At 47.2% G+C, this 24,471-nt stretch overlaps 1 protein-coding gene across 2 annotated transcripts in view; it reads right to left on the reverse strand.

The window, feature by feature from the left end:
- ASTN2 (astrotactin 2) overlaps positions 1-24,471 on the reverse strand; it is a 668,892-nt gene that overhangs the window by 156,916 nt on the left and 487,505 nt on the right. For both annotated transcript variants that reach the window (XM_014528918.1, XM_005880933.2), the window contains exon 16: positions 21,684-21,949. In XM_014528918.1, the coding sequence (XP_014384404.1) occupies positions 21,684-21,949 (266 nt within the window). The remainder of the gene's footprint in view (positions 1-21,683; positions 21,950-24,471) is intronic.

Consider the following 24,471-nt stretch of genomic DNA (forward strand, 5'->3'; position numbering starts at 1 on the left):
CACCTGGGGGGGGGGGGGGGGGCTCTGCAGATCATCTCATCTAATGTGTTTTTCTGATGTAGATACAGTGGCTCAGAAAGACTGGCGGGCTGGTCCAGGGTAACAGAGCAACTCTGTGAGGAAACCACTCTTCCTCCTTTTAATCCTCAAAAATTGTCCCTGGAGATGGGTGTCCATTCAGGGATGAGCACGGAGGAGTGAGAACTTGAACGGGAATCCATCTGAATCCTGGCACTTCTGACTTTCCCAGGTCACACAGGAACTATACGTGCCAAGATTTCATCCCAAACATCCTTTTCAGCGGCCCTGCTCCCGTCACGTGCTCATGCGTTGTTTGTGTGTGTGTCTGTGTGTGTTCTCTGAGGGGAATGAAACCTTACACGGGAGGCATTGTTGACTCCTGGCTTTTGAGTAAGTGAAGGGACTTAAGAAACAAATCCTGCACTTAATACAGGGCTAAGGGCTTGATTTGCATGGCCATTGGTTTTCATAACAAAGGAGGTTTGCATTTCCACTACTTGTAAATGCTTCCAACTTCTGGCTAATTAGCTAGCAAACCGAGCTGGGCAGGAGGAAAAACGGCCACAAAAATGTGAAGCAATCAAAATAAAACTAGGATTTATTTTTCACTCTATTGTTACTTCCCTATTTGAACTTGCATAAATTAGTCCCTTTCTTGAAGCCTCGATTTCTCCATCTGCAAAACGAGGACACAGAAGATAGATTTTCGAAGGTTTAATTAAGTTTAATAAACATTCACTCCAAATCACATGGCTGCCTAACTGCTGAGAAAGGAGATGAAAAGTCCCAGTCGCTGACTTCAAAGGACTCACGGTTTCATGGTGAAGACAAACACAATTACAATTAATATGGTTCAAGTGCTATGAAGTAATAACACACACGGGGCTGTGGGGATACACAGGAAGTGGCCCTTCCAGCTCTAAGAATGTTGACGATGTCTTAGGAATCTTAAGCTGTAAGTAAACATTCCATATTTGAATAAGGTACTTGGGGCCATGTAGATAGAATGTCACCAAGCCCGTGACTTAAATTCCATACTTTACACTTACAATAAATAACTGCATATTCCACACTAAAAATTATACTCAGGCGTTGACACCAAGTCTGTTGTTTTTGATATTAAGATGGTTCTGGTCGGTATGATCAGAATGATGGCCTGAAGCCCTCACTCAAAGCTTAATGGGTTTTATTAGCCACACAGTATTGATCTTACCGCTGCCCAACCCATTGCAATTGAGGTGAAAGGCCTTCTAGAGACAAAGGTATCATTACCTTGTTACCTCTGACTCCCATTTAGCACCTAACACAGTACCTAGCGGATAACATAAGTCAGTCGGTATTTGTTGAATTGAATTAAAAGTTCACAGGAATGTTGAATGAAATAAACCAATATATAAATGATTACAAGCAAAGGAAATATGTTTGGTGTGTGTGTGTGAGATCCTCTTCTTCCCTCAAATTACTTGCATCTCCCATGTCAGTGAACATCACCCCCATCACTGGACCTTAAGACACTGGACATCAATTTGGTGCCTCCAGCCAGTAATGGAGCATCAACCTGGGCTCCTTCCTCTTCTCATCGCATGTCTTAAAACCAACCTCTCCTGCCCGGTCCCACGTTGTCTCCCCCACACAGGTCAGTAATGCCTCTTCCTTAGGCAACTTGTCTCCGGGCTTTCTAAAAAACACTTATTCCACCCCCTTGCTCAGACCCTTAGGAAGTTCCACCATCATCTGGGTAATACCTCTGACTCTTTAACCCAACTTTCAAAGCCCTTTGCTTTTCATCCTGGGGCTCATCTCCCGTCTTCTCCCCACTGCACCCACTCTGTGATCCAGCACGTACCACCTTCTTACAGTGATGCACTGTTCCATACCAAGCCTTTAATCAGAATCTGCCTCCGTCTACAATGCCCGTTCTCCACTTATTGCTCCCTGCTGAACTCCGGGAAACTTCTTGTCCACCAGGACCCAGCCACACTTGGGAGATTTTGTCTCTCCCTCCTCTCATTCCATTTTTGCACATTGCACATTTCCTTGCAATTTGCTTGTGGATGGGTCCTTTTTGCTTATCATACTGTGAACTCTTTCAGGCCAAGGTAATATGTTGGTTTATCTCCATGTCCCCAGCTCCAGGCAAGAGTCAACACATAGTAGGGTCCCCTGAATTCCAGAAACATGTAACAGGAGCTCTGCCAGGGACTAAACTTGTAGACTTGCTATCGTTTTCCTCTTCTAGCAAAAGTGATGACAGAAAAGCAATTGGTAACCATAAAAAGAATGAATTTCCATGAAGCCACTGGAAAGGGGTTTGGGGTGGGGTATAGAGATGGAATCCCTTTTGAAGATACTTGAGATTACTTCTCTGGAGAGTGGGTTGATAGTTATTTTCCAAGAAAGTGTTTGAAGGTCTAAAATAACAAACCCCTAAGGCCCTAGAGAGAGGGGAAAGTGGTTGACATCCTAGCTGTGTAGGGAAACTAATTCCTAAGCCCATGCTGCCCACATGTTTGATGGGTCAGGAGGAGCTGGGGTTGAGGAACACAGCAAGGACTGAAGAGAACATCACTGCAATGCTTCTGCAGAGGCAGACAGAGTGGTTCCTAGGCCAGCCTAGACCTCTGGGATAGGGCCTATCTGGGCCATTATCATTCAGTCATCAGCAAGCTTTGTAGCAGTGGCTGCAGGAGATGCTGATCACTCATTGCCCTTGTAGCTATAGGAGCTAGAGAACAGGGGCTGGAGGCCCACAACCTCCATTGCCCGGACAGTGAGGAGATGAACTGGTCATCTTGCTACACACTGATGACTGCGTAATTGAGCAGCATGGTGAGAACACATTTGAGGAGCGAAGTAGGTGATGTTCATTGCCTTAAATTTGCTTATTCCCAAACAGAGCAGAAAGGCAGGAGTGGTGACTTTAAAACATAACCCTAAATATCTTTGACATGTTTCTCCTCATGAGGTAGGATCTAAGGTCCCTCCCCTTGAGTCTGGGCTCTACGATTGCTGGACCAAATAAGAGTGATGCCATTTCCATGTCTGGGTCCAGACCTTAAGACACTGGCAGCTTCCACATGTCTCTAGGGAGGCTTGTTCTTTGAACTCAAGCACCCTGCTGTGAGGAAGTCCAGGCCACATGAAGAGGCCACATGGACATAGTCCAGCCAACAGACCAGCCAAGGTCCTAGCCAACAGCCAGGTCATCTGCTGGGCATGTGAACGGGGAAGCCTTTGAGATGGCTCCAGCCATGGCCACCAGCTGGCTGCAACCACATGAGAGAGCTGAGTAAGACCGGCCCAGCTCAGTGCACTCAGTCTCCAGCATGATTAGAGAGGATATAATAATCATTGCTGTTGTAAATAACTGGAACAGCAGGTAATTTGCCTCTGAACAATCCTGAAAGATTGCTTGGAAGGGTAGCCACTGAGGAGCAGCTGGGCAAAGGGAAGGAAGAACCTCAAGCTCATGCACATCCCATGGTAGGATCTAAGGTCCCTCCCCTTGAGGGGCTGAAGGGCTCTGAAGTGCTTAAGTGCGTACTCATTGCCACAGGTCCCTGTCATTTCAGATCTAGAAGAGTCCCAAAAGGCCATACTGGCCTCACAACTTCGCAGGCCAAGAGGCTCCAAGAGGAGAAGGGACTTGTCTGGGTTTACACCACAAGAATCTGGCAGAAACAAACCAAGATTTTCATATCAACTAACATTCACGGCATGAGGTCGCCTGTCTTTGGATCTGGGTTTAAGCCACAAAAATGCTGTGTTGTGGGACAGGAAACACACATACCAACATGTACTGAGAGTGTGCTAAGCACTTTCAAATACATTATCTCATGAAATCCTGCCAACAGCCTTAATGACGCAGAACCTGCTGGTACCATTCCCATTTTGCAGATGTGGAAACTGAGGTTCGGAGGGCAAACATGCCTGTTCAAAGTCACCCAGTTAAAAAGTGGGGGAACAAGAACTTGAATTCGGGTCATTAGATCCTGAGGTCCATTCTCTCAGCCACTCCCATCATGAGCTGTATTCTCATCAACCAGAGGACATTAGTGAGAGTGCTTAATCGCACCTATTAGCTCCTATAAGCCTCCCAACAACCTGCACAGCAGCAACTCTTACTGTCCGAGGTACCCCTCACAGATGAGCAAGTGTAGAGTCAGAGAAAAGAGGATCCGGGCCCAGGGCCCCCAGATACAATGCAGTAGAGCAAAATCTCTAACTCCAAGCCCAAGCTTTTTCCCCTGACCCCCCATTTTCAGCCTCTAAGTTAGACCCCCCCACACACACACCCCATTCGTAAGGCCATGCACTGAAGGAATACTAACTGGCAGGGACCCATTTCCTATATGAGAAATTGTGCAGCTTAATCTATGGCTCTATAAATCACATAAACGACACCTAATTTCCCCTGTCAGGATGAACTTGGCTTTTCCAGCCATTCTCCCCTGAATGATGAGAGCCTGACAGGACAGCTTGTTAATCTGGGTGACAGGGGGAAGACATTTAGAGCCAGCCAGGCCCCCCCTCTTGCCACACTTACCTCGGCTAATGAAAAAATATTAGAGAAATAAATACACAGCCCGCTGAGACGCTCGTGCGCGGGGCTCTGTCAGCTGTCTGTTCCGCAAGATGTACAGACACAAGATGATAGGGTTATACTATCCTCGGGCGAGGAGCTATTTTTCTTGTCAGTTCGCCCCGTATTTCGGCTCTCATCCATCTCATGTGGAAGATGAAGTGCTAGGTTTTAATGCGCTAACAATAACAGTGAGGATGTTTGAGCATATATATGCCAGACACAGAGCTCAATGCTCGCCATGAAGAGAGTCGGTTCGTTTCCACCACAACACCATGAATTGCTCCTTCACCCCCTCTCTCTCCCATCACACACAGGATGAGACTGTGGCCCCGGCAAGTATGCGGTCCTTTCCTGGGTCACACAGCCATTATTTGGCAGAGCAAAATTCAAACTCACTTTCTTCGAATTCCAAAGCCTAAAAGCTTCACCACGAGCTAGTGTAATCCTCATAGAAAGCCTGCAAACCAGGTTGCGCTGCCTCCATGCAAGCTTGGAAAGTTAAGATTTTAAAAAGTTTGGGGCTCCTGTGAGCAGCTGACTTGCACTACGACAGGAACCTAGGATGGCTCGGAGTTAGGATCCAAACACAAGTCTGAGTCCAAAGGCTAGATCCTCCTCTCTGCCCCCGTCCTTCTCCCACAAACCGAACACAGATGGGTGTTGAGGTGCAGGACACATTCTCAGGAGGAGACAGGTGAGCAGGTAACCTTGTTCTGGTCATTCCCAAGTCCCTCTTCTCCAGAACATTCCAAAGTGTGTCTCCAGGGACATGACTTCAAGGGGATATTAACTGATTTGAGTTAAAAAAATAACAACAACTGGGGGATGGGGTGAGGAAGGTTATCTGTGGTCAAATAAACTTGAAAAAGACCAGATCAAACAAAACCAAAAAGAACATTCAGAGTCATTCACATGCCAATAGTCACCAGGAAGCCCAGGAAGGTAATGTCTAAATCATGGCATTTCCCAAATATGTTGTCCTTGGAATCCCTCTCCCACCCCCCACCCCTACCACGCACACGGCATCTGGGGATCTGGCATCTGTGGCGCCTTCTCCATGCTGTGTGAGTCCAGGTTCTGGATTGGACACAGAATCCTCTGCCAGCTGGGAGCCACCCGGGAAAGAGAGCTCCTCCCCCAAGTCTGTCAGTAACTGCGATGCTGGCCCGATGCTGGGACTTGGTTATCTCATCTATAAAATTAGGGTGTTGAATGCTCTTATGTCTGAGGCCCTGACCTCTGGCAACACCATGTGTGCAAAAAGTACATAGATCTCCTCCCACGGATGCACCCCATCTGCTACAGGATCCTCCCAGGCAGCCAGCTCAGGTGCCTGCTCTGACTTCTGGGCCAGACCCTGGGATGCCCTGATGACCTGGGCCCACCGTGATGGGCCCATCTGGCCACAGCCGCCTGCCGCTTCTCACTGGATGCCTTTATGCTAATGTCAAGCCCTCCAAATCTCAGGCCTCTGCTTCTCCCTCCAGCATCACCTCTTGCCAATACCCTTTTCCTACTCTGTTCTCCAGCGACACTTTCTCACTTTTAGCCTTTTACATGCTCTTTCCTCTCCTTGGAACACTCTCCCCCACCCAATAATTTCCCCAATGACTAATGCATCAACTCTCAGCTGGGAGATCACCTCCTACAGATGGCCTTCCTTAACCCTCTAAAGCTGGGGCAGCCCAGCTGTGGTGGTTCAATGGTTGAGCATCGACCTGTGGACCATAAGGTCACAGTTCGATTCCCTGTCAGGGCACATGTCTGGGTTGTGGGTTTGATCCCCACCTAGTAGGGGGCATGCAGGAGGCAGCCTATCAGTGGTTCTCTCTCATCATTGATGTCTCTCTCTCTCTCTCTCTCTCTCTCTCTCGTCTCTCTATCTATCTCTCTAACTATCTATCTCTCCCTTCTTCTCTGAAATAAATAAAAATATATATTTAAAGCTGGAGTAGACCCCTTCCTTTATAACACATCTCTTGTACTTTTCATGATAATAAGCCTTATTTTACTACATTCTATTTTATTGTCCATTTCACTGCTCCTCTGTCTCTCATAACAGACTGTGTGAGTACAAATTGAGGTTGGGGCCGTATGCTTTGTTGACTATTGAATCCCTAGTGCCTGACATAGAGTAGGGGCCCTGAAATTGATTAATCAATCGGTCTATCATAAGTTAATTAACGTTAAGAACCTTGATTCTGTTGCATCTTTCTCTGCTCCTTCACCCTATGATGACCTTAGCATAGAGGATTTCTCCTCTGCCTGAGCCTTAGGATAATTTTGTGCTCTTGACCTCTGCATGCTCCTACCAGTTGCTAACTTCACTCCTGAGAGCAAGCTCCTACTAGTTAACTTCACTCCAGGAGATCTAAGAGACAACACTCATGATTTTAAAATCTTCAACATCCTCCAGTAAAATATGGAAGGTTTTTAAGCTTTTCATACAAAGCATCCCAAAAGTCAGCAGAGACAAATGCAACAGTTCTGTGAAGTCTCTTTCTTAAATATCCATGCAAATTGCATATGCCACTCCACAATAGATGTGGGTCGGTTTTAATATTAAAATAATATATTTCCCCCAAAATGCTTCTCATAATGTGATTCCCTGGACCTCTTGCCTCATTAATGATGTGAAGCACTTGTTAGAAATTCAGATTCCCAGGCCAACCTCAGACCTACTGAGCTGGAATCTAGGACAGTGATTCTTATGTACCATCACTTTTAAGAATCTGTGATCTCTCTATCCAGTGCCTTTGGGTATATCTTAGCATATCACAGTGTATCCCCCTGGATTAGGGGGTCTCCAGTTTAAGAATAAAAAAAAGAACTACAGGATTTTAATAGCTAGCTTCCGAGTATCAGATATAAGAGACAGTTTGGTGGTGATATTTGAGCTAAATAACCTTGCTTTGGTCAAGGGTAGTGAGACCAAAATTAAGTACTTGGCTCAAACTGGACCCATCAAATGTTCTTTTCTGGAAATTTATTTATTTATTTTAAATATATTTTTATTGATTTCTGAGAATGAGGGAGAGGGAGAGAGAAATAGAAGCATCAACAATGAGAGAGAATCATTGATTGGCTGCCTCCTATATGCCCCACACTAGGGATCGAGCCTGAACCCGGACATGTGCCCGGACTGGGACTCGAACCATGCCTTCCTGGTTCACAGGTTGATGCTCAACCACTGGGCCACGCCGGCCGGGCTTTTCTGGAAATTTAGATTCACAGGTTCATGGGCATCTCTGAGGGCTTCAACTGGTATGACATACAAAGCTGGACTTGGCTAGGTGGGCTTCTCATTCTGAGCTATTGACATGGAGACCAGAACAGAAGAGAGAGGGAGAAAAAAAGAAGGGGAGATAATGAGGAGGGAGGGGAGAGGGAGAGAGAGACTTTAAGTGCAGCGAGAAGCAGAGATGACAGGCTCCAGGTTGCTGCTCAGAGTGGTTCCCTGCCTGCCGGTAGTTCAGCTGTACTCTCTGCCCTCAAGTTACATGAGAAATCACTCCATCATTATAATAATTTCTCCTTTTTTTTTTTTTTTTTTTTTTTTTTTTGCTTAGAAAGTTTCAGTGTGTTTCTGTTTTTCACCACTAAAAAGCTTTGACTAATACAAGTATAAACATTCTGCTTCTTAGCCTGGCGCACAGAGCCCTTCGGGCAGTGGTGCCAAACAATCTCTCCAGCTCATAGCCCAGCACCACAGGCTGCCCCAGTCCTACATACCAGCTACATTGAACCACTCGGCATGGACCAGACGGGAAACAAACTTCATGCCACTGTGTGTTTGCATGTGGTTTCCCTTGGCTTAGAATGCCTTTCCTGAATTCTGCCTTTGATCACATCATACTCATTCTTTAAGACCCTATATGCCCCACACTGGGGATCGAGACTGAAACCCATATTCTTTAAGACTACAACTGCGATCGTTTTTGGAAACCCTTTTCGGACTTCCAAGCAGAATTGAAGGCCCCCCATTGCACCTTGGGCAACACATCTGTTAAGTGGACTACAATATTTTATTGAATTATTTATTTGGATGTCCCTTCTTGCCACTGGACATGGAGTGCTTTGCCTTATTGTATCATAAGGTCCTTGCACAAGGCCTGACCCAAAGTAGGTACTCCATAAATGTTTGTTACATGAATAAGCGGTAAACTCTGAAAGATCAAAGACTGGGAGCTCTCTGGACGTCCCATCTATGCTATCCTAGTAGACCTGCTCAGTCATCAGAGCAAGAGCTTGTGCTTTCACTGTTCCAAACTATCTCCAGACCATTTGTCCTGCCTGTCACTGAACTGATAGCAATTATGAAAATGATGAATAGCAGACCAATTATGAGCAATAGGAAACATCAGTTATAACTCCAGGGAGAAGACGCAGCCATATCAGTAGCCTCATCCATCTCACTGTGAGTCATCTTCCCAAGGAATCTTGCCCTGTGACCTTGAACTGCCAAGGGCTTCTTAGTCTTGTACAAATCCAAGTCCTTCTGAGGATGGCTCCTCCTCTCAGAGCCTGACTTCTGCAAGGCGCCCTTCCTGGCCCTCTCAGTCCTGGGAGGGGAAACCTGGATGGAACTCACACACTTTTCTCAAAGAAAGCCTTTAGCCAAGGATCCCAGCCCCACCCAACAGACAAGACCTGTCTTTTAAGGCCTGTTGTCCTTTAAGAGATAGCAACTCCTCTCGGCTGCGGTCGGAACATCTGGAGGTGAGAGGCGGGTGGGAAGGTTTCAAGTGGAGGCTCTGTCCAAGATTGTGGAGCTTATGTTGCTAAATGCTAGCTTAAGTTAGTGGGGAGTTCCTGAAAGAAGGACTGCACAATTTCCCTTCTGTGGCCACTGGTGACCTCATTTTCCAGTACACCAAATTTTCCCTCAGGAGGCATCGGAGGGAGGCGGTCTCTCCAGCCCGTGGGAGGTGGCAGGGAAAGAAAGGTCAGAGGACAGGAGGGGACATGCTTAGTCTAGACCAGACTGAGCTTATCTCGGCCTCTGAAAGGGAAGCCTTCAATATTGGGTTGAGGAGTTTGTGAAAAGGGAGATTTCCATTTCCAGGCTCACTTAGCCACACTTCCATCATGGCATGTTGGGCGCAAGAAGTCCAGATCCCTTAACCCAGCCAAGGAGGCCACACGGGCTGGAGGGAGGGCACAGCAGAGAGGTCCAGAGTGTGGTCTTTGGAACCACATCCCTAGATTCCAATCTTAGTGCTATAACTAAGCAAACTGACGGAAGTGACTTCAACTCTCTCTCACGTTCCATGTGTGTCGAATGGGGAAATATGAATACCCACATCAATACAAATGTTCTAAGGATCATTTATAAAGTGTCTAAAATAATGCCAGGTCTGTATATGTACCCACACATATGCATATACTTGATAATTAAATGACTATTGGCTAATCCCTGAACTTGGGTATTCTCTAGATGAACACAATCCGAGTTCTTTTTAATAACTATTTATAGACAAAGGTCATTCTAGACACATCTATGCTCATAATTATTTTTAGTATTTTTAATATTTTTCCAATGGGGAAAAACCATATCCTTAAAACCAACTGTCAGAGGCAAGATTCTTTGTTTTGGGGTAAATATGCCTTTTTTAGTTTCTGTGAACTGACCACCCTTTTTGTTTAATCAGTGGATGCCTGAGGGCAAGGCAATTACTATTTATTGTTCACCTACCCTGCTTTAATCAGAAGCAAGAGCAGGAGCGGAAGAGAAAAGGAGGAAAAAAAAGAGAAGGAGAGGGGAGATGAAAAGAGGGAGGAAGAGGAAACAAATTGCAGCTAATACTGACCACGTTTTTAATCGTACCAGGCATTGCTAAGTGCTCTTCACACAGAGTCTATTTAACCTACCAGAAACTCTATGCTATCCTCATTGGGGCCCTGAGTAATTAAGTTATCTATACATATAAAAGCCTAAGATACCAAACGACCGAACAACTGGTCTACCAGTCGATATGATGTGCACTGACCACCAGGGGGCAGACGCTCAATGCAGGAGCTGCCCCCTGGTGGTCAGTGTGCTCCCACAGCAGGAGTGCTGCTCAGCTGACCCATCTGTCCCAGCGGCCCACCAGCCCAGTGGCAGCCACTCACTTCCTTATCTAATATAAGGAAGGCTATTCTAAAAGTGAAGGAACCAGGAAGCTTAGGAGTTGCTCAACAAGCTGTTACTGAGACTGTTCAAACACAGGCCCCATAACCCTTGAACGTGTGGTAGAAAGAATCAAGAAATAGATGACAGTTCGGCTAGATGCCTGTATAATGCCTGCATTCCTGAATTTACCTGGTCTTTCTTCTTCATAGGCACTGTTGTCATCATTAATGAAAATAATAAGATGTGGAGGAGGAGACAGACATTAATTAAGCAATTATATAATATAAAAGCATATTAGAAACTATAATGACTGCTATGGAAGAAAGATAAAAAGATTCAAGGAAGTAAACAAGCACACAGGGGGGTCTTATCAAATCTGGAAGCCTCAGTAATTTGGTAGATGAGCAGCAACTAACTCCGTGGACAGAAGTGAGTGGAGGGGGGAAACACATTCCAACAGAGGGAACAGCATGTGCAAAGGCTCTTGGGAACGATGAAAGTCATTGTTTCCGGAGATTGGAAGATCACTGTGACTAGAGCGTAGAAAGCCAGGAGGGTAGGGGAACAAGGTGAGTTTTAAGGAGTCTTGTCGGTCATCGTAGACACCTTGGTCCTGATGCTAAGAGCAATGGGAAGTCAGTAAAGGATTTTAATCAGGAAAGTGATGTGAACAAGTTTTAGTTTGGAAAATATCACTCTGGCTACAAGGAAGAGACTGGATTAGACGGGCAAGGTTCATTGTTAGCCAGTCAGGAGGCTCCTGCAATAGTCCAGGTAAGACTTGAACCAGACTGGGTAAAGGTGACCATATTGGAGAAATTCTTAAGAAATCTACAGGATTTGTTAATGGGTTGTCATGCTCGGGTTTAGGTGCAGACAGGGAGAAATGAGGGATATCAAAGATGTCTTATTGTTTTCAGAATTATAAGAACTGAGAAATAAAACACTATCAAAAGACAAAGTCGTTTATGACAGATGAGGAAAAGCCATTACATTTCCATTGGGTGAGGGAACCAACCCTGGAATGAATGAGGGTGAGTCAGTGCAGAGAGCAGGAAAACAGTCGACTTTTTCAAAAGCTGTGGCCATTATGTGAAGGCATGAAGACAGTAGATGGGGAAGGCAATACATTGCAGTGATAGTGTTAATAGTTCACATTAGCTCAGCCAGTTGTGGCTCAGTGGTTGAATGTTGACCTATGAACCAGGAGGTCAATGTTCAATTCCCTGTCAGGGCACATGCACAGGTTTCAGGCTTGATCCCCAGTGGCTGGCATGCATGGGGGCAGCCAATCAATGATTCTCTCTCATCATTGATGTTTGTTTCTCTCTCTCTCTCTCCCCTCTCTCTGAAATCAATAAAAAACATATTTAAAAAACATAGCACACATTAGACCTCCATTTATTACACTTCATTTACAAAGATGTAGCTAGTTGAGAGTGTAGCAAAGTGAGAAGAAGCTAAGGTGTCCAAGTCATACCCTGGCTCTACCAGTTACTAACAGTAGGACCTTGGGCATAGCGATCTAACATCTCGGTGCCTCACTTTTCCAAATGGGAAAAGAAAGATGACAGAACCCACCACGTGGGGTTGATGAGAGGATTCAGGGAGCTACGTGCATGAAGAGCTTGACTGGAGATCCTGGCACAACCGACGTGCTCAGTAAATGGCTGTTCTTTTTAAAAGCACATGGGAAAGACATCCTGCCGTCCTCTTCTTTATTACATTTGCTAACTGAATTCCATGTCCCATGCGGTGGGAAAACAACCACCACAACAACCAAAAAAAAAAACAAAAACACCCATAAATGCTCTAATCTCTGACAGGCAAAAATGTTTGCCTTTGCTAAGTCTGAACGTCTTGTCTATCTTATTGAATCTGGTAGTCTTCTGGTCTCACGAGATTGCTACGTTTTCCAGTTCTGCAAGTAGGCAAGCCAAGCGTTAAGTTCCTCTGTTGTAATTGACCGTGAGCATGTTGAGTAATGTGTGGATTACTTCCCCCTCTTCCCTTTGATCTCCCCCCTTGCCCAGGATTGCCTGACAGTCTGGTTCCTGACCAGGTCACCTCCTCAGATGAAGAGCAAGTGGCCCACAACAGCAGAGGAGAATTTCGCCAGATAATAAGAAGGACTTAACTTTCTTTATCCCTAAGCAAGGAACTGCCTGAAGGAATTCCAGAAGGATGACACCGAGACATGTATGAACCCTGAATTTGGGGTCGTGGTTCTCCAGCTCAGGGTGCAGCACACTCACCCGGGACCCCTGTGATGATGGGGACTCCAGACTCACCCCCTAGAGAAACAGAATCAGGAAGAGGAAGCCAAGAATCTGTCCCCATCCACGAGATTCTGATGGACTTGGAGACACTCTGAGATCCAGGTTTCCACACCTCGCTAGGAACGCCCCCCCCCCTTCACTTTCTAATATACTCTATCATTCACTATTCCGATGGTTTATGTCTCCCACACATACTCCAGTCCAAATTAAGTGTCCAGACGATAGAAATATATGTCCGTTTTGCTCCCAAATGGCCAGAACAGCGCCTGGTCCCTAGGAGACCCTCTGTAATTATTTGTTACAAGTGGACACCCCAGCTAACTGGCCCCTGTACGTATTTTCATGTTTCACAACATATGAGTCAACAACATTTAGAAAAATGTGCTGATGCCATGTATCTTTTTTTCCCCTCCAGTAAAAAAGAATTTACAAGAATGTATAATGCTGTAAAAACTTTCTGGCGATGGAGATCCAAAGACCCTTTAAAATCAGAGATCTGAAGACCCCAAAGGAGTAACCTTTGCCATAAAGCAACCCTGGGCCCTGGAATTCACCCTTCCACTGTCGCTGTGGTTATCAGCCTAAAACTCACTTCTGCTTCTGTCTCTCCCTTGACTCCAAATCTTGAAGGACTCCTTATAGCACAGCACCCAAACCCCTCAGCACAGCATTCAGACTTGCCCACAATTCAGCCTCCTGCTTACCACTCCTCCAGTTTCAGCTCTCCCAAATCTTTCGGACCTATCGCAAGAGTGAGAAACGCATAAGCTTTACACACTGACATCTGGGTCTGAATTCTGACCCCACAGGTCAGAAGCTATGTGACCTCAGATAAATTATGTATCTCTTTCAAGCCTTCAGTTTTTGCTTTGGAACTGGTGAAACGGGTATAACTGTGCATACTTCAAATGTGTGGTAGCAGGACAGAGTGAGGGGACATATAGTAATATGCATAAAGCACTTTACAAAGCTAGGGCTATCGTTGGCACTCAGTAGCAGTTGGGTTTTTGTATCATTTCACTCATAAAAACAAAAAACACCTCAGATGCAGACAATAGAATGGTTACCAGAGGGCAAGGGTGGTGGGGGTAGAGTGAAGAGGGTAACGGGGGTCAAATACAAGGTGACAGAAGGAAACTGGACCTCAGGTGGTGAGCACACGATAGAGTCTACAGGTTTTGTGCTATAAAGTTATACACCTGACATTTACACAATGCTATTAACCAACGCTAACCCAATATATTTGATAATAAAAAATTTTTAAATAATTGCTGGGTTTTAGTCTTCTCTATGGTTGGCACATAGTATTTGGCATGCTTTCTTTCCCCTTCCTGTCTAATACACCTTAGACCAAGGTTTGTCCAGCATTTTTGTCAAGGACGTCCCAGGGGTGGGGAACCTTTTTTCTGCCAAGGGCCATTTGGATATTTATAACCTCATCCGCAGCCATACAGAATTATCAACTTAAAAATTAGCCTGCTATATTTGGTCAGACATTTAATTACTCATCCCTAATGCCTTGGCAGGGCCGGACCAAATGATTTGGTGGGCCTTACACGGCCCGTGGGCCTGATGTCCCCCATCCCTGACTTAGTGAGCATTTCGGGCTCTGTGCATCCCACCGTCGCAGGAAAGCGGCCGTGGGTGGATGACATACAAAGAGGTGAGTGTGGCCATGTGCGGACATTTTCTTTATGAGAACAGATGGATTTTACAGGTGGAGGGCTCCTTTTCCAACTCTGGCCTAGACCAGCCCTGGAGTTTTACAGACCTGGCTGCAAGCTCCTCCGAGCCTCAGTCTCCCCATCTATTACACAGGGATAGTCGGACTTCCCTCCTAAGTTGCCCAATGACGAAATGAGATAAAGCAGTGAAGCCCTGGGCGCAGTTTTCGCAGATGATTTGTATCTGACAGATAGTATTATTTCAGCAGCAGCCGACTTGCCTCGAGCTATTCCGCTCTCTGTCCACATCCACCTGCCCCGCCCCAAGCATCTTGTCCAGATCCTCCCTTTCAGAGTTTCCTTCTCCCGCTTTTCTAACGCTGTTGGAACGCCTGTTGTGTTATCTGAAAATAAACCGGTGCGTTAGTGCAGCAGATGCAAGTAATTAAAGTTACTCCTGTGACTCTTCTGCCTCCTCCGCCCTACCATGGGCTCCTTGAAGGCAGGATCGATGTCTTCCTCCTTCTGTATCACATCTCCTAGCCTGGTCCCTGGCACGCACCGCGAACCCCATGCACGGTAACGGGTAACGGCGGTGATGGCGAGGGTGGTTGTGATAGCCATAGTGGCAGTGGTGGTAATAATAACGGGGTGGTTGTTGGGGGGCACGATTTTGGCTGTTCATTTCTCTTCAAAGAGCAATCGCTTGGAATTCTCTTTTCAATTTGGGCCAAGAAGTGTAAATAGAGAAAACAAGAGTTTCTGGCCGAGAGGGAGGCTCTGCTGGAAGGTCCGACAACCACAACAAGACCAAAATTACACACAGCTCTCCCTGGGGCCGAAGGAAAAGAGAGAGAGAGGAACACACACACCTCACATTACCGGAAGTCAGGGGAGGGCACCCGGGCACTGGAAAAGAAGGATTCTGATCTACAGGGTGTTTTGCAGTCTTCAGAACAATAGCCAACGGGCTCCTGATGTTTCTACATGAGAGCCCTGTGGGGAAGTTAGCACCGCCCACTTCACAACAGGCAAACTGAGTCTCAGAGAGAAGGCATTTCTGAGATCGGAAGCCATGCCTGACCACTCCGATTTCAGTACTGGCTACGTAACCTGGAGCAAGTCTCTCTTCATCTCTAGGTCTCAGTGTTACTGCATGTCAAGGAAAGAGGTCGATCTGGAGAATAAACAGGATATAACTTTAATATCCCTCTCCACTCATAAATGCTGTGAGCTTGGGATAGAGGACAAGAGGTGCATACCGTTGCCTTCCCAATATTAACTTAAGGAGTTAAACTGGGAATATCTCTGCATGAAAAATGTGTTGCAGGTCCCAGGATGCCTCTTCCAACCTCAAAATATTTTCCTTATTTTCAGGGTAGAAGTTAGATCTGAATATCACAAGGCCAGAGGGGAATGTGGGTAAAGTTAACCAGTACTTATCACACAGATAAAGGCACAGAGAGCCAAACAGTGGAAGCATCCATGTCTAATGTCATATAAAAACCAAGGACGGAGCTCAGCTGGTGTGGTTCCGTGGTTGAGCATTGACCTATGAATCAAGAGGTCACGGTTCAATTCTCGGTCAGGACACATGCCCAGGTTGCGGGTTCAATCCCCTGTAGGGGGCATGCAGGAGGCAGCTGATCAATGATTATCTCTCATCATTGATCTCTCTCTCTCTCTCTCTCTCTCTCTCTCTCTCTCTCTCTCTCTCCCTCCCTCCCTCCCTCCCTCTCCCTTCCTCTCTAAAATCCATTTTTCTAAAATTTTCAAGGATGGAGCCTGGGTGTCCCAGGTGTCTCTGATTCCAGGTGCCAGGTGTCTCAATTCTCTAGCTCTTCCAAAGAAAACATTTAACCCCAAGATGGGTAGGGAAAGATCATAGAATGACTACTTTCTACACATGAGTAAAAGTAAGTCAATCAGATAGTCAATGGCAGAGATAGAATTCAAATCCAGCTCCGCCTGGCTCTTCCCCAAAACACTGTTCTATCTCCCCGCCTCAGAGTCTCCTCCTCTTCTTCACCCAAAGGCTAAATTACCAGGCACACAAAGTCTTGTACATCAAGTACTAGTTATGCTTGGCCAAGCTCTGCGGCTTTGGGCTCTGCGTGGGTCAGTGAACACGTGAGGGAGGAGATTTACATATTAATCAAACTCTCCATCACAAAGCCATTTCCCTGCTTCACTTGTTCTAAACCACAGCGTGAAGCAGAATGACGGGTTCTTGTCCAGCTGGGGCAGAAGGCACGCACTATGCCCAGTGGTCCCCAGGCTATCGGAGCACACCCCGGCTCTGGTCCAGATGCAGAGGCCAGAACTGCCCCCAGAGACCTCAGGCCAGTCCACCCGCTTCCGGATGCTCCTGACTGCGTCCTGAAATGGGACAGGGAGCTGCCTCAGCACCTCTAATAACCCAAGGCATTGGGCGCCCTCTCATAGAAGAGTGGTTCCCTCCTGCTTTGGAAGGTCTACAGGAGAAGGAAGTCGTTCTACTCGAGTTTAACTCCACCTGCAGTGTTCCTTACCCACAGAGCACGTGTTCCAGAAGTGTTTATAGAGCGAGAAAGGCTCCAAAACTCCCTCCACGGGTGAGCTGCCCTTTCGGGCTCACTGATGACTTCTCCCATTCAAAACACAGGTCCCACCCTACCTGTCCTGTCCCTAGCCCTTTGGGTATCTGCAACATTTCAAGTACCACCTAGAAGAGAAGGTACCACAGGAAGCAAAGGTAAAGGAAGGGGCCACATCGTGTTTCGCATCATTATAGAAAAAGGTTGCCTGTTACGTGCTATGAGCCAGGCAGACACTACACAGTCATTATCTCATGGGAGTCCCATGATGTAGAAATTGTGAGACCCCCATTTTACAGATGTGGAAACTGAGGTTTGGAGAGGTCAGCCAGCATCGTCCGGGACTGTGGGATTAAGGCAGGATTCCAAGCCAACCTGGGTGGAGTGCAGCGCCTCTACTGTCTGATTCCACTTAGACTAAGTCCCTTGCAGGAAGCCCAGAAAGAAGCTCACTCCTCCTAGCAGTATTTTGTTCTCAGGTGGGGAAAGAAAGGCCCAGAAAGAACAAGGATGTACCCAGCCTTACAAGGCCTCAGTGTCAGAGTCCCAGTCTTTTATGCATATGGCCTCTGCCGCCCACTGAACAGAAAGGCGGAAAGATGGAGAATCCATGAGGGAAGGAGCGATGGGGACTTGGGAAGAGGAAGAAAAACAAGTGATGGAGGCAATGAGAACGGCTGCTTTCTCATCACGCCGGCCGGCCACCCTCTGCGCCCACAGTCCCTCTTCCAGGATCGTTTCCAGACCTGCGATGGGGCTGCCCTACCCACTCCCACCGCAGCCTGGCTCCCTGGGAATGCCCAACCACCACAGCCCCCAGGCTGCCGAGAAACTTTAAACAGGCCTGTCTTGGGGTTCAAGGGTGGGGCAAAGAAACTGGAGCCTCGGAGGAAGCCAGCTCTACTCAACCAGCTCTAACATTTCTGTGCGGGGATGACAAAGAGGAGCAGCGCTGGGAGCTGAGAATCAGCACCCATGCTCTTCTGCCAGAACCCCGCCATGGCTCCCCACCACCAGGGACCAAACTCCTGGCCAGCCCAGCCTTCACGGCTCTGCCTGGCCTGGTCCTGCCGCCTCCCCTCAGCACTGCCCGTGGAGCTGCCCCTCGGCCTCGGTCTCTGCCATATGGGTGGTCACTCAGTTCCCCAGGGAAAGGGGCCGCCTTTGCTCATTCTTCAGGCCTTCGCAGGAGCTGGGCCTTCTCCCCTCCCCCAAACCCAGTCCGCCACACTTCATGCACCTGGCCCCAGTTTCAGTGTCACTTCCTCAGGGAAGCCTCCCCCCACCCGACAAGGCCCCTGTTCCACACTTTCAAACCACAGCCCGGAATTCTCTTGGTACTCAGCACAGCCTGTCTTTACTTATTAATATCTGTCTTCTCCAAAAGTCTGTAAACCCCATGAAGATAAAGACCGTGTCTGCTCGGCATACTCCTCACTTCTCAGGGTATGACAGGGTACTTGGCATACAGTAGGTGCTCAAAAATACTGAGTTAACGAATCAATGCCTAGTGCTCCAAGGGCTCGAGTTCTGTAAGGAGAACAGTGACATCTAGTGGCCACTTTCACACCCTCATGAATGGGCCTCAGGAAGACCTCCCTGAAGGTCCAGAGTTGACTATTGTAAGGGAAGCTGGCGCAGAATTCAGAAATGAGGTCATCTGACTCCTAAGCAAAGAAGAACGGAACTACCACTCCTCTGCTACCACGCATGTGCCAAGAGCACATGGCCCAAATCCCCGGACCGAGCTGGTATTGTGCCACTTATAGATGCGGAGGGCGGGGTGGGCCCCGGGATGGCAGTCCTGGGGTCAAGCTCACAGAGCAGTACCTGGGACTGTTAATAGCCTCACCCACCGTGGCAGCTGTGTAGGGGGAGCTCAGTCCCTCACTGCTCGCTGACACAACACTGGTCGGACCCACCTTGGTCTTCACTGGAAGCTTCAACAGCCTCCACGGGTGCCTGCTCCCACTTACATGCCCCCAGGGGACTCCTGCCCTGAAGCCAGAGGCGAGGAGACAGATGCGTACCTGCCTGTTGTGGTGTTGTTACTTTGGGGACCTCTGATGCACAGAATTAGATCATTCGCGATGCTTGGTTCATGACTCCAGCTCACTGTTGCACGACACCTGGTCAGGCTTCATGTGACATCCAGTGGGTGTTAGTCAGTCAGCTAGTTTTAATTCTCTAATGAACTCCCACGCATCCACCACTCACTACGCCCGCTGGGGACTTGACTAGGTAAGTGTAATGAACGCTCCCTCATGCCGTCACCCTGCCTCCCCGACTCAAGACGACCTTCACCCTGAATCCTATGCTCACCATTTCCTTGACTCCATTTCTAAATGGTTTACTGCATCTGTATTTATTCCTAAAAGGTAGTATATTAGGTGCGTGTGTGTGTGTGTGTTTATGTGTGTGTATTTAAACAAAATAATAGAAGGGGTATCATGCTATTTAAAATGTATCTTTGGGACTTGCTTTCTTTATTTAATATTATGTTCACTCATGTCATACTGTCACCACAGTTCATTCATTTGCGCCGTTGGGCAGTATTCTATTGCATGCATATTCCACACCTTAACTCCATCCCGTGGATGGCCATCTGTATTCTCTCCAGAGGGCTCCTTCTGCCACACAATTCTCACCCTATCAGCCTCCTGCTGATTGTGTATCTTCAGCATCGCAATGCCCACCAGATAGGGTTCAAAGTCCATGACCCAGCTTACAATGTCCTAAATGACCAGACTCCTCCTTACCCCTCTGGCCTCATCTCCGCTCTCCTTCCATATCTTAGACTGTCATCGGGAATTTCTTTCCACCTTTGTGCAGACCATGCTGTTTTCTGCCTTGGGTTATCTACCTGATACTCCCCCTCATTCTTATTCTCATCCCTTCTTAGTCCTCAGAAGCCCTCACCACCCTCTGGCACCTGCTCAGCTCACTGGGATGCTAGGGGAGGGGCGTGTAAACCATCGCATCCTACTGGACTTGGTCAGGGGTCCACCAGACTGTCTCCTCTGGATGCCCAGAGCTGTCAGGGAGTTTCTGTAGAGAGAAGAGTGGGGACCTAGTAGAGACGCTTTATCCACCTTCCTCCTCATTGAAAGAGTGGCATCACTATTCCTGCTTTTATGGATCGGGGCTTCTGAAGACTGCATGTGAAAACAGTGTGCCATGAACACGAGTTTGCACACCAGTGAACCAAATCATGCATATGGTCCCCTCTAGTCCTGGCACACTGTAATTGAAAGTGAGAGATGCAGAAAGAGGAAAAAGAGGAGATGTCATTTCACAATGAAGCGTATCGTCTCTAGAGCAAACCAACTTTCAGCAAATCACTGAGCATCTTTGAGGTTTGCTCAGTTGTAAAGCAGGTATGACATTAAAATGAACCATATGGAATTGCCCCTTTCACTAACAGAAGATTGTCAAATATCCGCACTTTCTTTTGAAGCCACCCAATGTTTATAAGAAAAGTAGAGCTTTGAAAGGTGAATTAAATAAGGTGACCCAAGGGCAGTGCTGAGGCAGATACCACAAGTTTTTCACCAGACCCATATCTCCTCCTAGAAGCACAGATGGAATACATGTCCCTGTCTCACTGCACACAGGTGTGCCCAGGGCTGAGTTCTAGCCACTGGAGCGGGAGCTGAAAGGACAGGTGCCACGCTCAGCCTGGACCCACTTCAGCTGCTCACGGCATCCCCCATGTTCTTTCCTTCTCTACCTCAACGTGTGATGGAGCACAGGACAAAACAGGCTGGATCCCTGACGTGCATCTCAGAATAAAGCTATGTGACGAAAAAATAATTGAGCCCCAGCCAGTTCGGCTCAGTGGATAGAGCATCGGCTTGTGGACTGACGGGTCCCGGGTTCAATTTCAGTCAAGGGCATGTACCTAGGTTGCAGGCTTGATCCTGGCCTTGATCTGGGTGAGTGCAGGAGGCAACCAATCGATGTGTGTCTCAGTCAAGGGCACGTACCTAGGTTGCAGGCTTGATCCTGGCCTTAGTCTGGGTGAGTGCAGGAGGCAACCAATCGATGTGTGTCTCTCACATCAATGTTTCTCTCTCTTGGTCTCTCCCCGTCCCTTCCACTCTATCTAAAAATCAATGGAAAAATATCCTTGGGTGAGGATTAACAAAAAATTGAATATATTTTATATATATATATGACTGACTCTGCACAAACAAGAAATAACCTATATTGTATTAAGCCAGAGATGTGAGGGTATGTCGGTGATAGGAGCTGGTGTTATCAAGCTGTATATGTACTCAATAAATGCTAGTCATGATGATGATGATGATGATGATAATGATGGTGGTGATGATGGTGGTGACAACGACAACAATCCCGACAGACCAAGGGCCCACAGGGCAGGAGTAGGAGGGTTGGTACTTAGATTAGACTTAGTGCTGGTGTCGGGGGCTGGGGGCTTACCTCCTTAGTGCCATTGTCCTGGATGAGGGTGTAAAGTGGTACCACACGGTTGATTTCTAGCAGCACCGGTGTGGGGCTCAGCTGCTCCTTGCCTGGTCGGCGGCAAAGGTGGCAGGTAGAGGGACAGCGGCCTTTCTCCTCACAGCGGATCTCTACGCCTGAGATGAGGTGGTCATCTGACAGCATCTGGGCCGTCAGCAGACCTGAGAGGTAGGTGATGAAGGGCATGGACTTGAGCTCTTTCTTGCTGCCCAACTCCGTGGTCTCTGGAGAGGGAGAGAGAAATTCAGCATTGTTCAAAAGGTCGGACTCCTGAACCCACCATGAGTCCTGATGTGCTAAGGACCTGGTGTCAACAGGAAAGGAAAAGAGATGACAGAGTGGTTTGTGCATGATGCTTTGTTAAGACCATTGGCCAGACGGTTCAGAATGGAGCCTTGTTCTACCATTACATTAAATATCTCCCTTGTTCTCTTTGGACCTTACTTTGTACACATTTAAAGATGGCAGGTTGGACTAGAGCATTCTCCAAGGACCTTGCAAAATGTTAATATTCAAAGATTTTTTTTTCCCCAACCAGAAATTCCTTTCTTCGATTGTCAATTTACAGAATTGCTACCTTTCTTTTTTTAAAAGTATATTTTACTGATTTCAGAGATGAAGGAAGAGAGAGATAGAAACATCAATGATGACAGAGAATCATCAATTGGCTGCCTCCTGCATGCCCCAGACTGGGGATGGTGCCCGCAATTCAGGCATGTGCCCTGGCCTGGAATCAAACTGTGGCCTCCTAGTTCATAAGTCGATGCCCAAACACTGAACAATGCCGGCCGGGCAAGAATTTCCGCCTTTCTTTCACTCCAGTCCTTTTTTTCATGAAGTCCCATGGAGCAGGGGAAACACACGCTTTGCAGTCAAGTCAATTTCCGTTTAAATCTCAATTCCACTTGCATGAAGTCCCATGGAGCAGGGGAAACACAAGTCAAGTCAATTTCCGTTTAAATCTCAATTCCACTTGATAATAGCAGTGCAACCTGGGAAAAATCTCCCAACTTCCAAGAGCCTATAGTAACTAACTCCCGGGTTGATAACACCAATGGAAACAGTTCTGAGTGATACATGTGATAGGAGGAGGTGGCCCTGTCTGGAAAAGACATACTTCCCCCTTTCTTTCTTTGTTCATCTGTTCCCCGGTTCAAACTCTTTTCCCTCCTTCTTCTCCATGCGCACGCTGAGATCTTATTCATGTGTGCTCCATTCTGTGCTGTCTCTCTTCATCCTTCAAAAAGTATCTCCCATTTCTGTGCCTTTGCTCACCCTGTCCTATGTTTCCCATCTGCCTCTCCAAATTTCTACCACCCATCCATGCTCCATTCCAATGTGATCCTCTTCAGGAAGTCTCTACTCCTGGCCCCAGTCCCTCTTCTCTGAACAACTATTTCCACTTGCAAGACCTTATCTTGTTAAGCTCATTGTCTCATCCCATTTTCTGCTGACCCCTCCAACCATAGTATCAGGTCTGGGAGACCAGGGACCACTCCTGTCCCCACCTCTTTGGGGCCTAGCAGGATGCTAAGGATGCACTTGAGAGTTAATCAAAGAGGAAGACTATAGAACTCAGAATGGCTAGAATAACATTCATGACCAAGTCTAAAGACTCCAACATTCTCCTGAGGAATTCTAGGGATCCCAGGAAGCATCTCAGCAGCTACTGGAAGAGGACAAGAGGAAAACCCAGCAGGCGGAAAACTCCAAACCCACATCTCAAATGCAAATAGAGCAGTTCCACTTCTATCTGTTTGATAGACTGGCCTTCTACCTAAGATTTCTTAGGAGAGAGGGGTCAGTGGTATATCAAAAAGCTTGAAGGGGCAAATGATATGTACAACCCAGAGGGTTCCACTTACGTTGCAGACTATGTGTGGGATATCTTCAATGCACAGTCTCATCTCAGTGGCAAAACAGGGAATGGGGCGGGGGGCGGGGGGAGGCTGTACTAAGGGACGAAGCTTGCCACAGGTGGCAGCTTCTTCCAAGCCTGGTAAAGTCAAGGCAAGCTCCTGACTCAGTGGAACCACAGGCCCTGGGCCCCAGTGCCTGGCAGGAAAAGAAGGGTTGTCTCCTGCTCTTGCTCTGGGCCTGCAGTGACACGCAGCTGAACTGGAAATGGGCTTACCAGTTGGAAATACAAATAAATGCAGCCTTCATTCATTACTCTCTGGGCCCTCGGGCCTGGGATCTGGGCTCCACCTTTTCTGTCTGGCTGTCAGCAAATGCTCATGAGCCTCAGATCAAAGGCTCTGGGGGAGGAAGACGAGGCGTATTCCAGCTCACCAGTCCTTCAGAGGGATTAAAGATGGGTAGTTACCCAGATAAACAAAACAAAGCTGTGAAGGAGGCATCTCGGCAGCTGGGGAGATGGAGACAGTCTTGCATACAGACACATCCGATGAAGGTGATGACTTTTGGAAGTGCAGGTCATAGGGACAATTTTGGAGAAAAAAATGACTTCAAAGTTGGGAGAGAATAACCATTCAGGAGAGAAGGGGAAGGGGTATTAGAGCTGCAAGGACATTAGGGAGCCATTAGCATACACTCTGACCCAGAGGTCAGTAGACAATGGCCCATGGGTCAAATCCAGCCCTCTGCCTGTCATTGCAAATAAAGTTTTATTGGAACATAGGAGCCCTCATTCTTTTTTTTAAAATATATTTTATTGATTTTTTACAGAGAGGAGGGAGAAGGATAGAGTCAGAAACATCGATGAGAGAGAAACATTGACCAGCCG

The sequence above is a fragment of the Myotis brandtii genome, unplaced genomic scaffold (genome assembly GCF_000412655.1).
Source record: "Myotis brandtii unplaced genomic scaffold, ASM41265v1 scaffold658, whole genome shotgun sequence".
Taxonomy (NCBI): domain Eukaryota; kingdom Metazoa; phylum Chordata; class Mammalia; order Chiroptera; family Vespertilionidae; genus Myotis; species Myotis brandtii.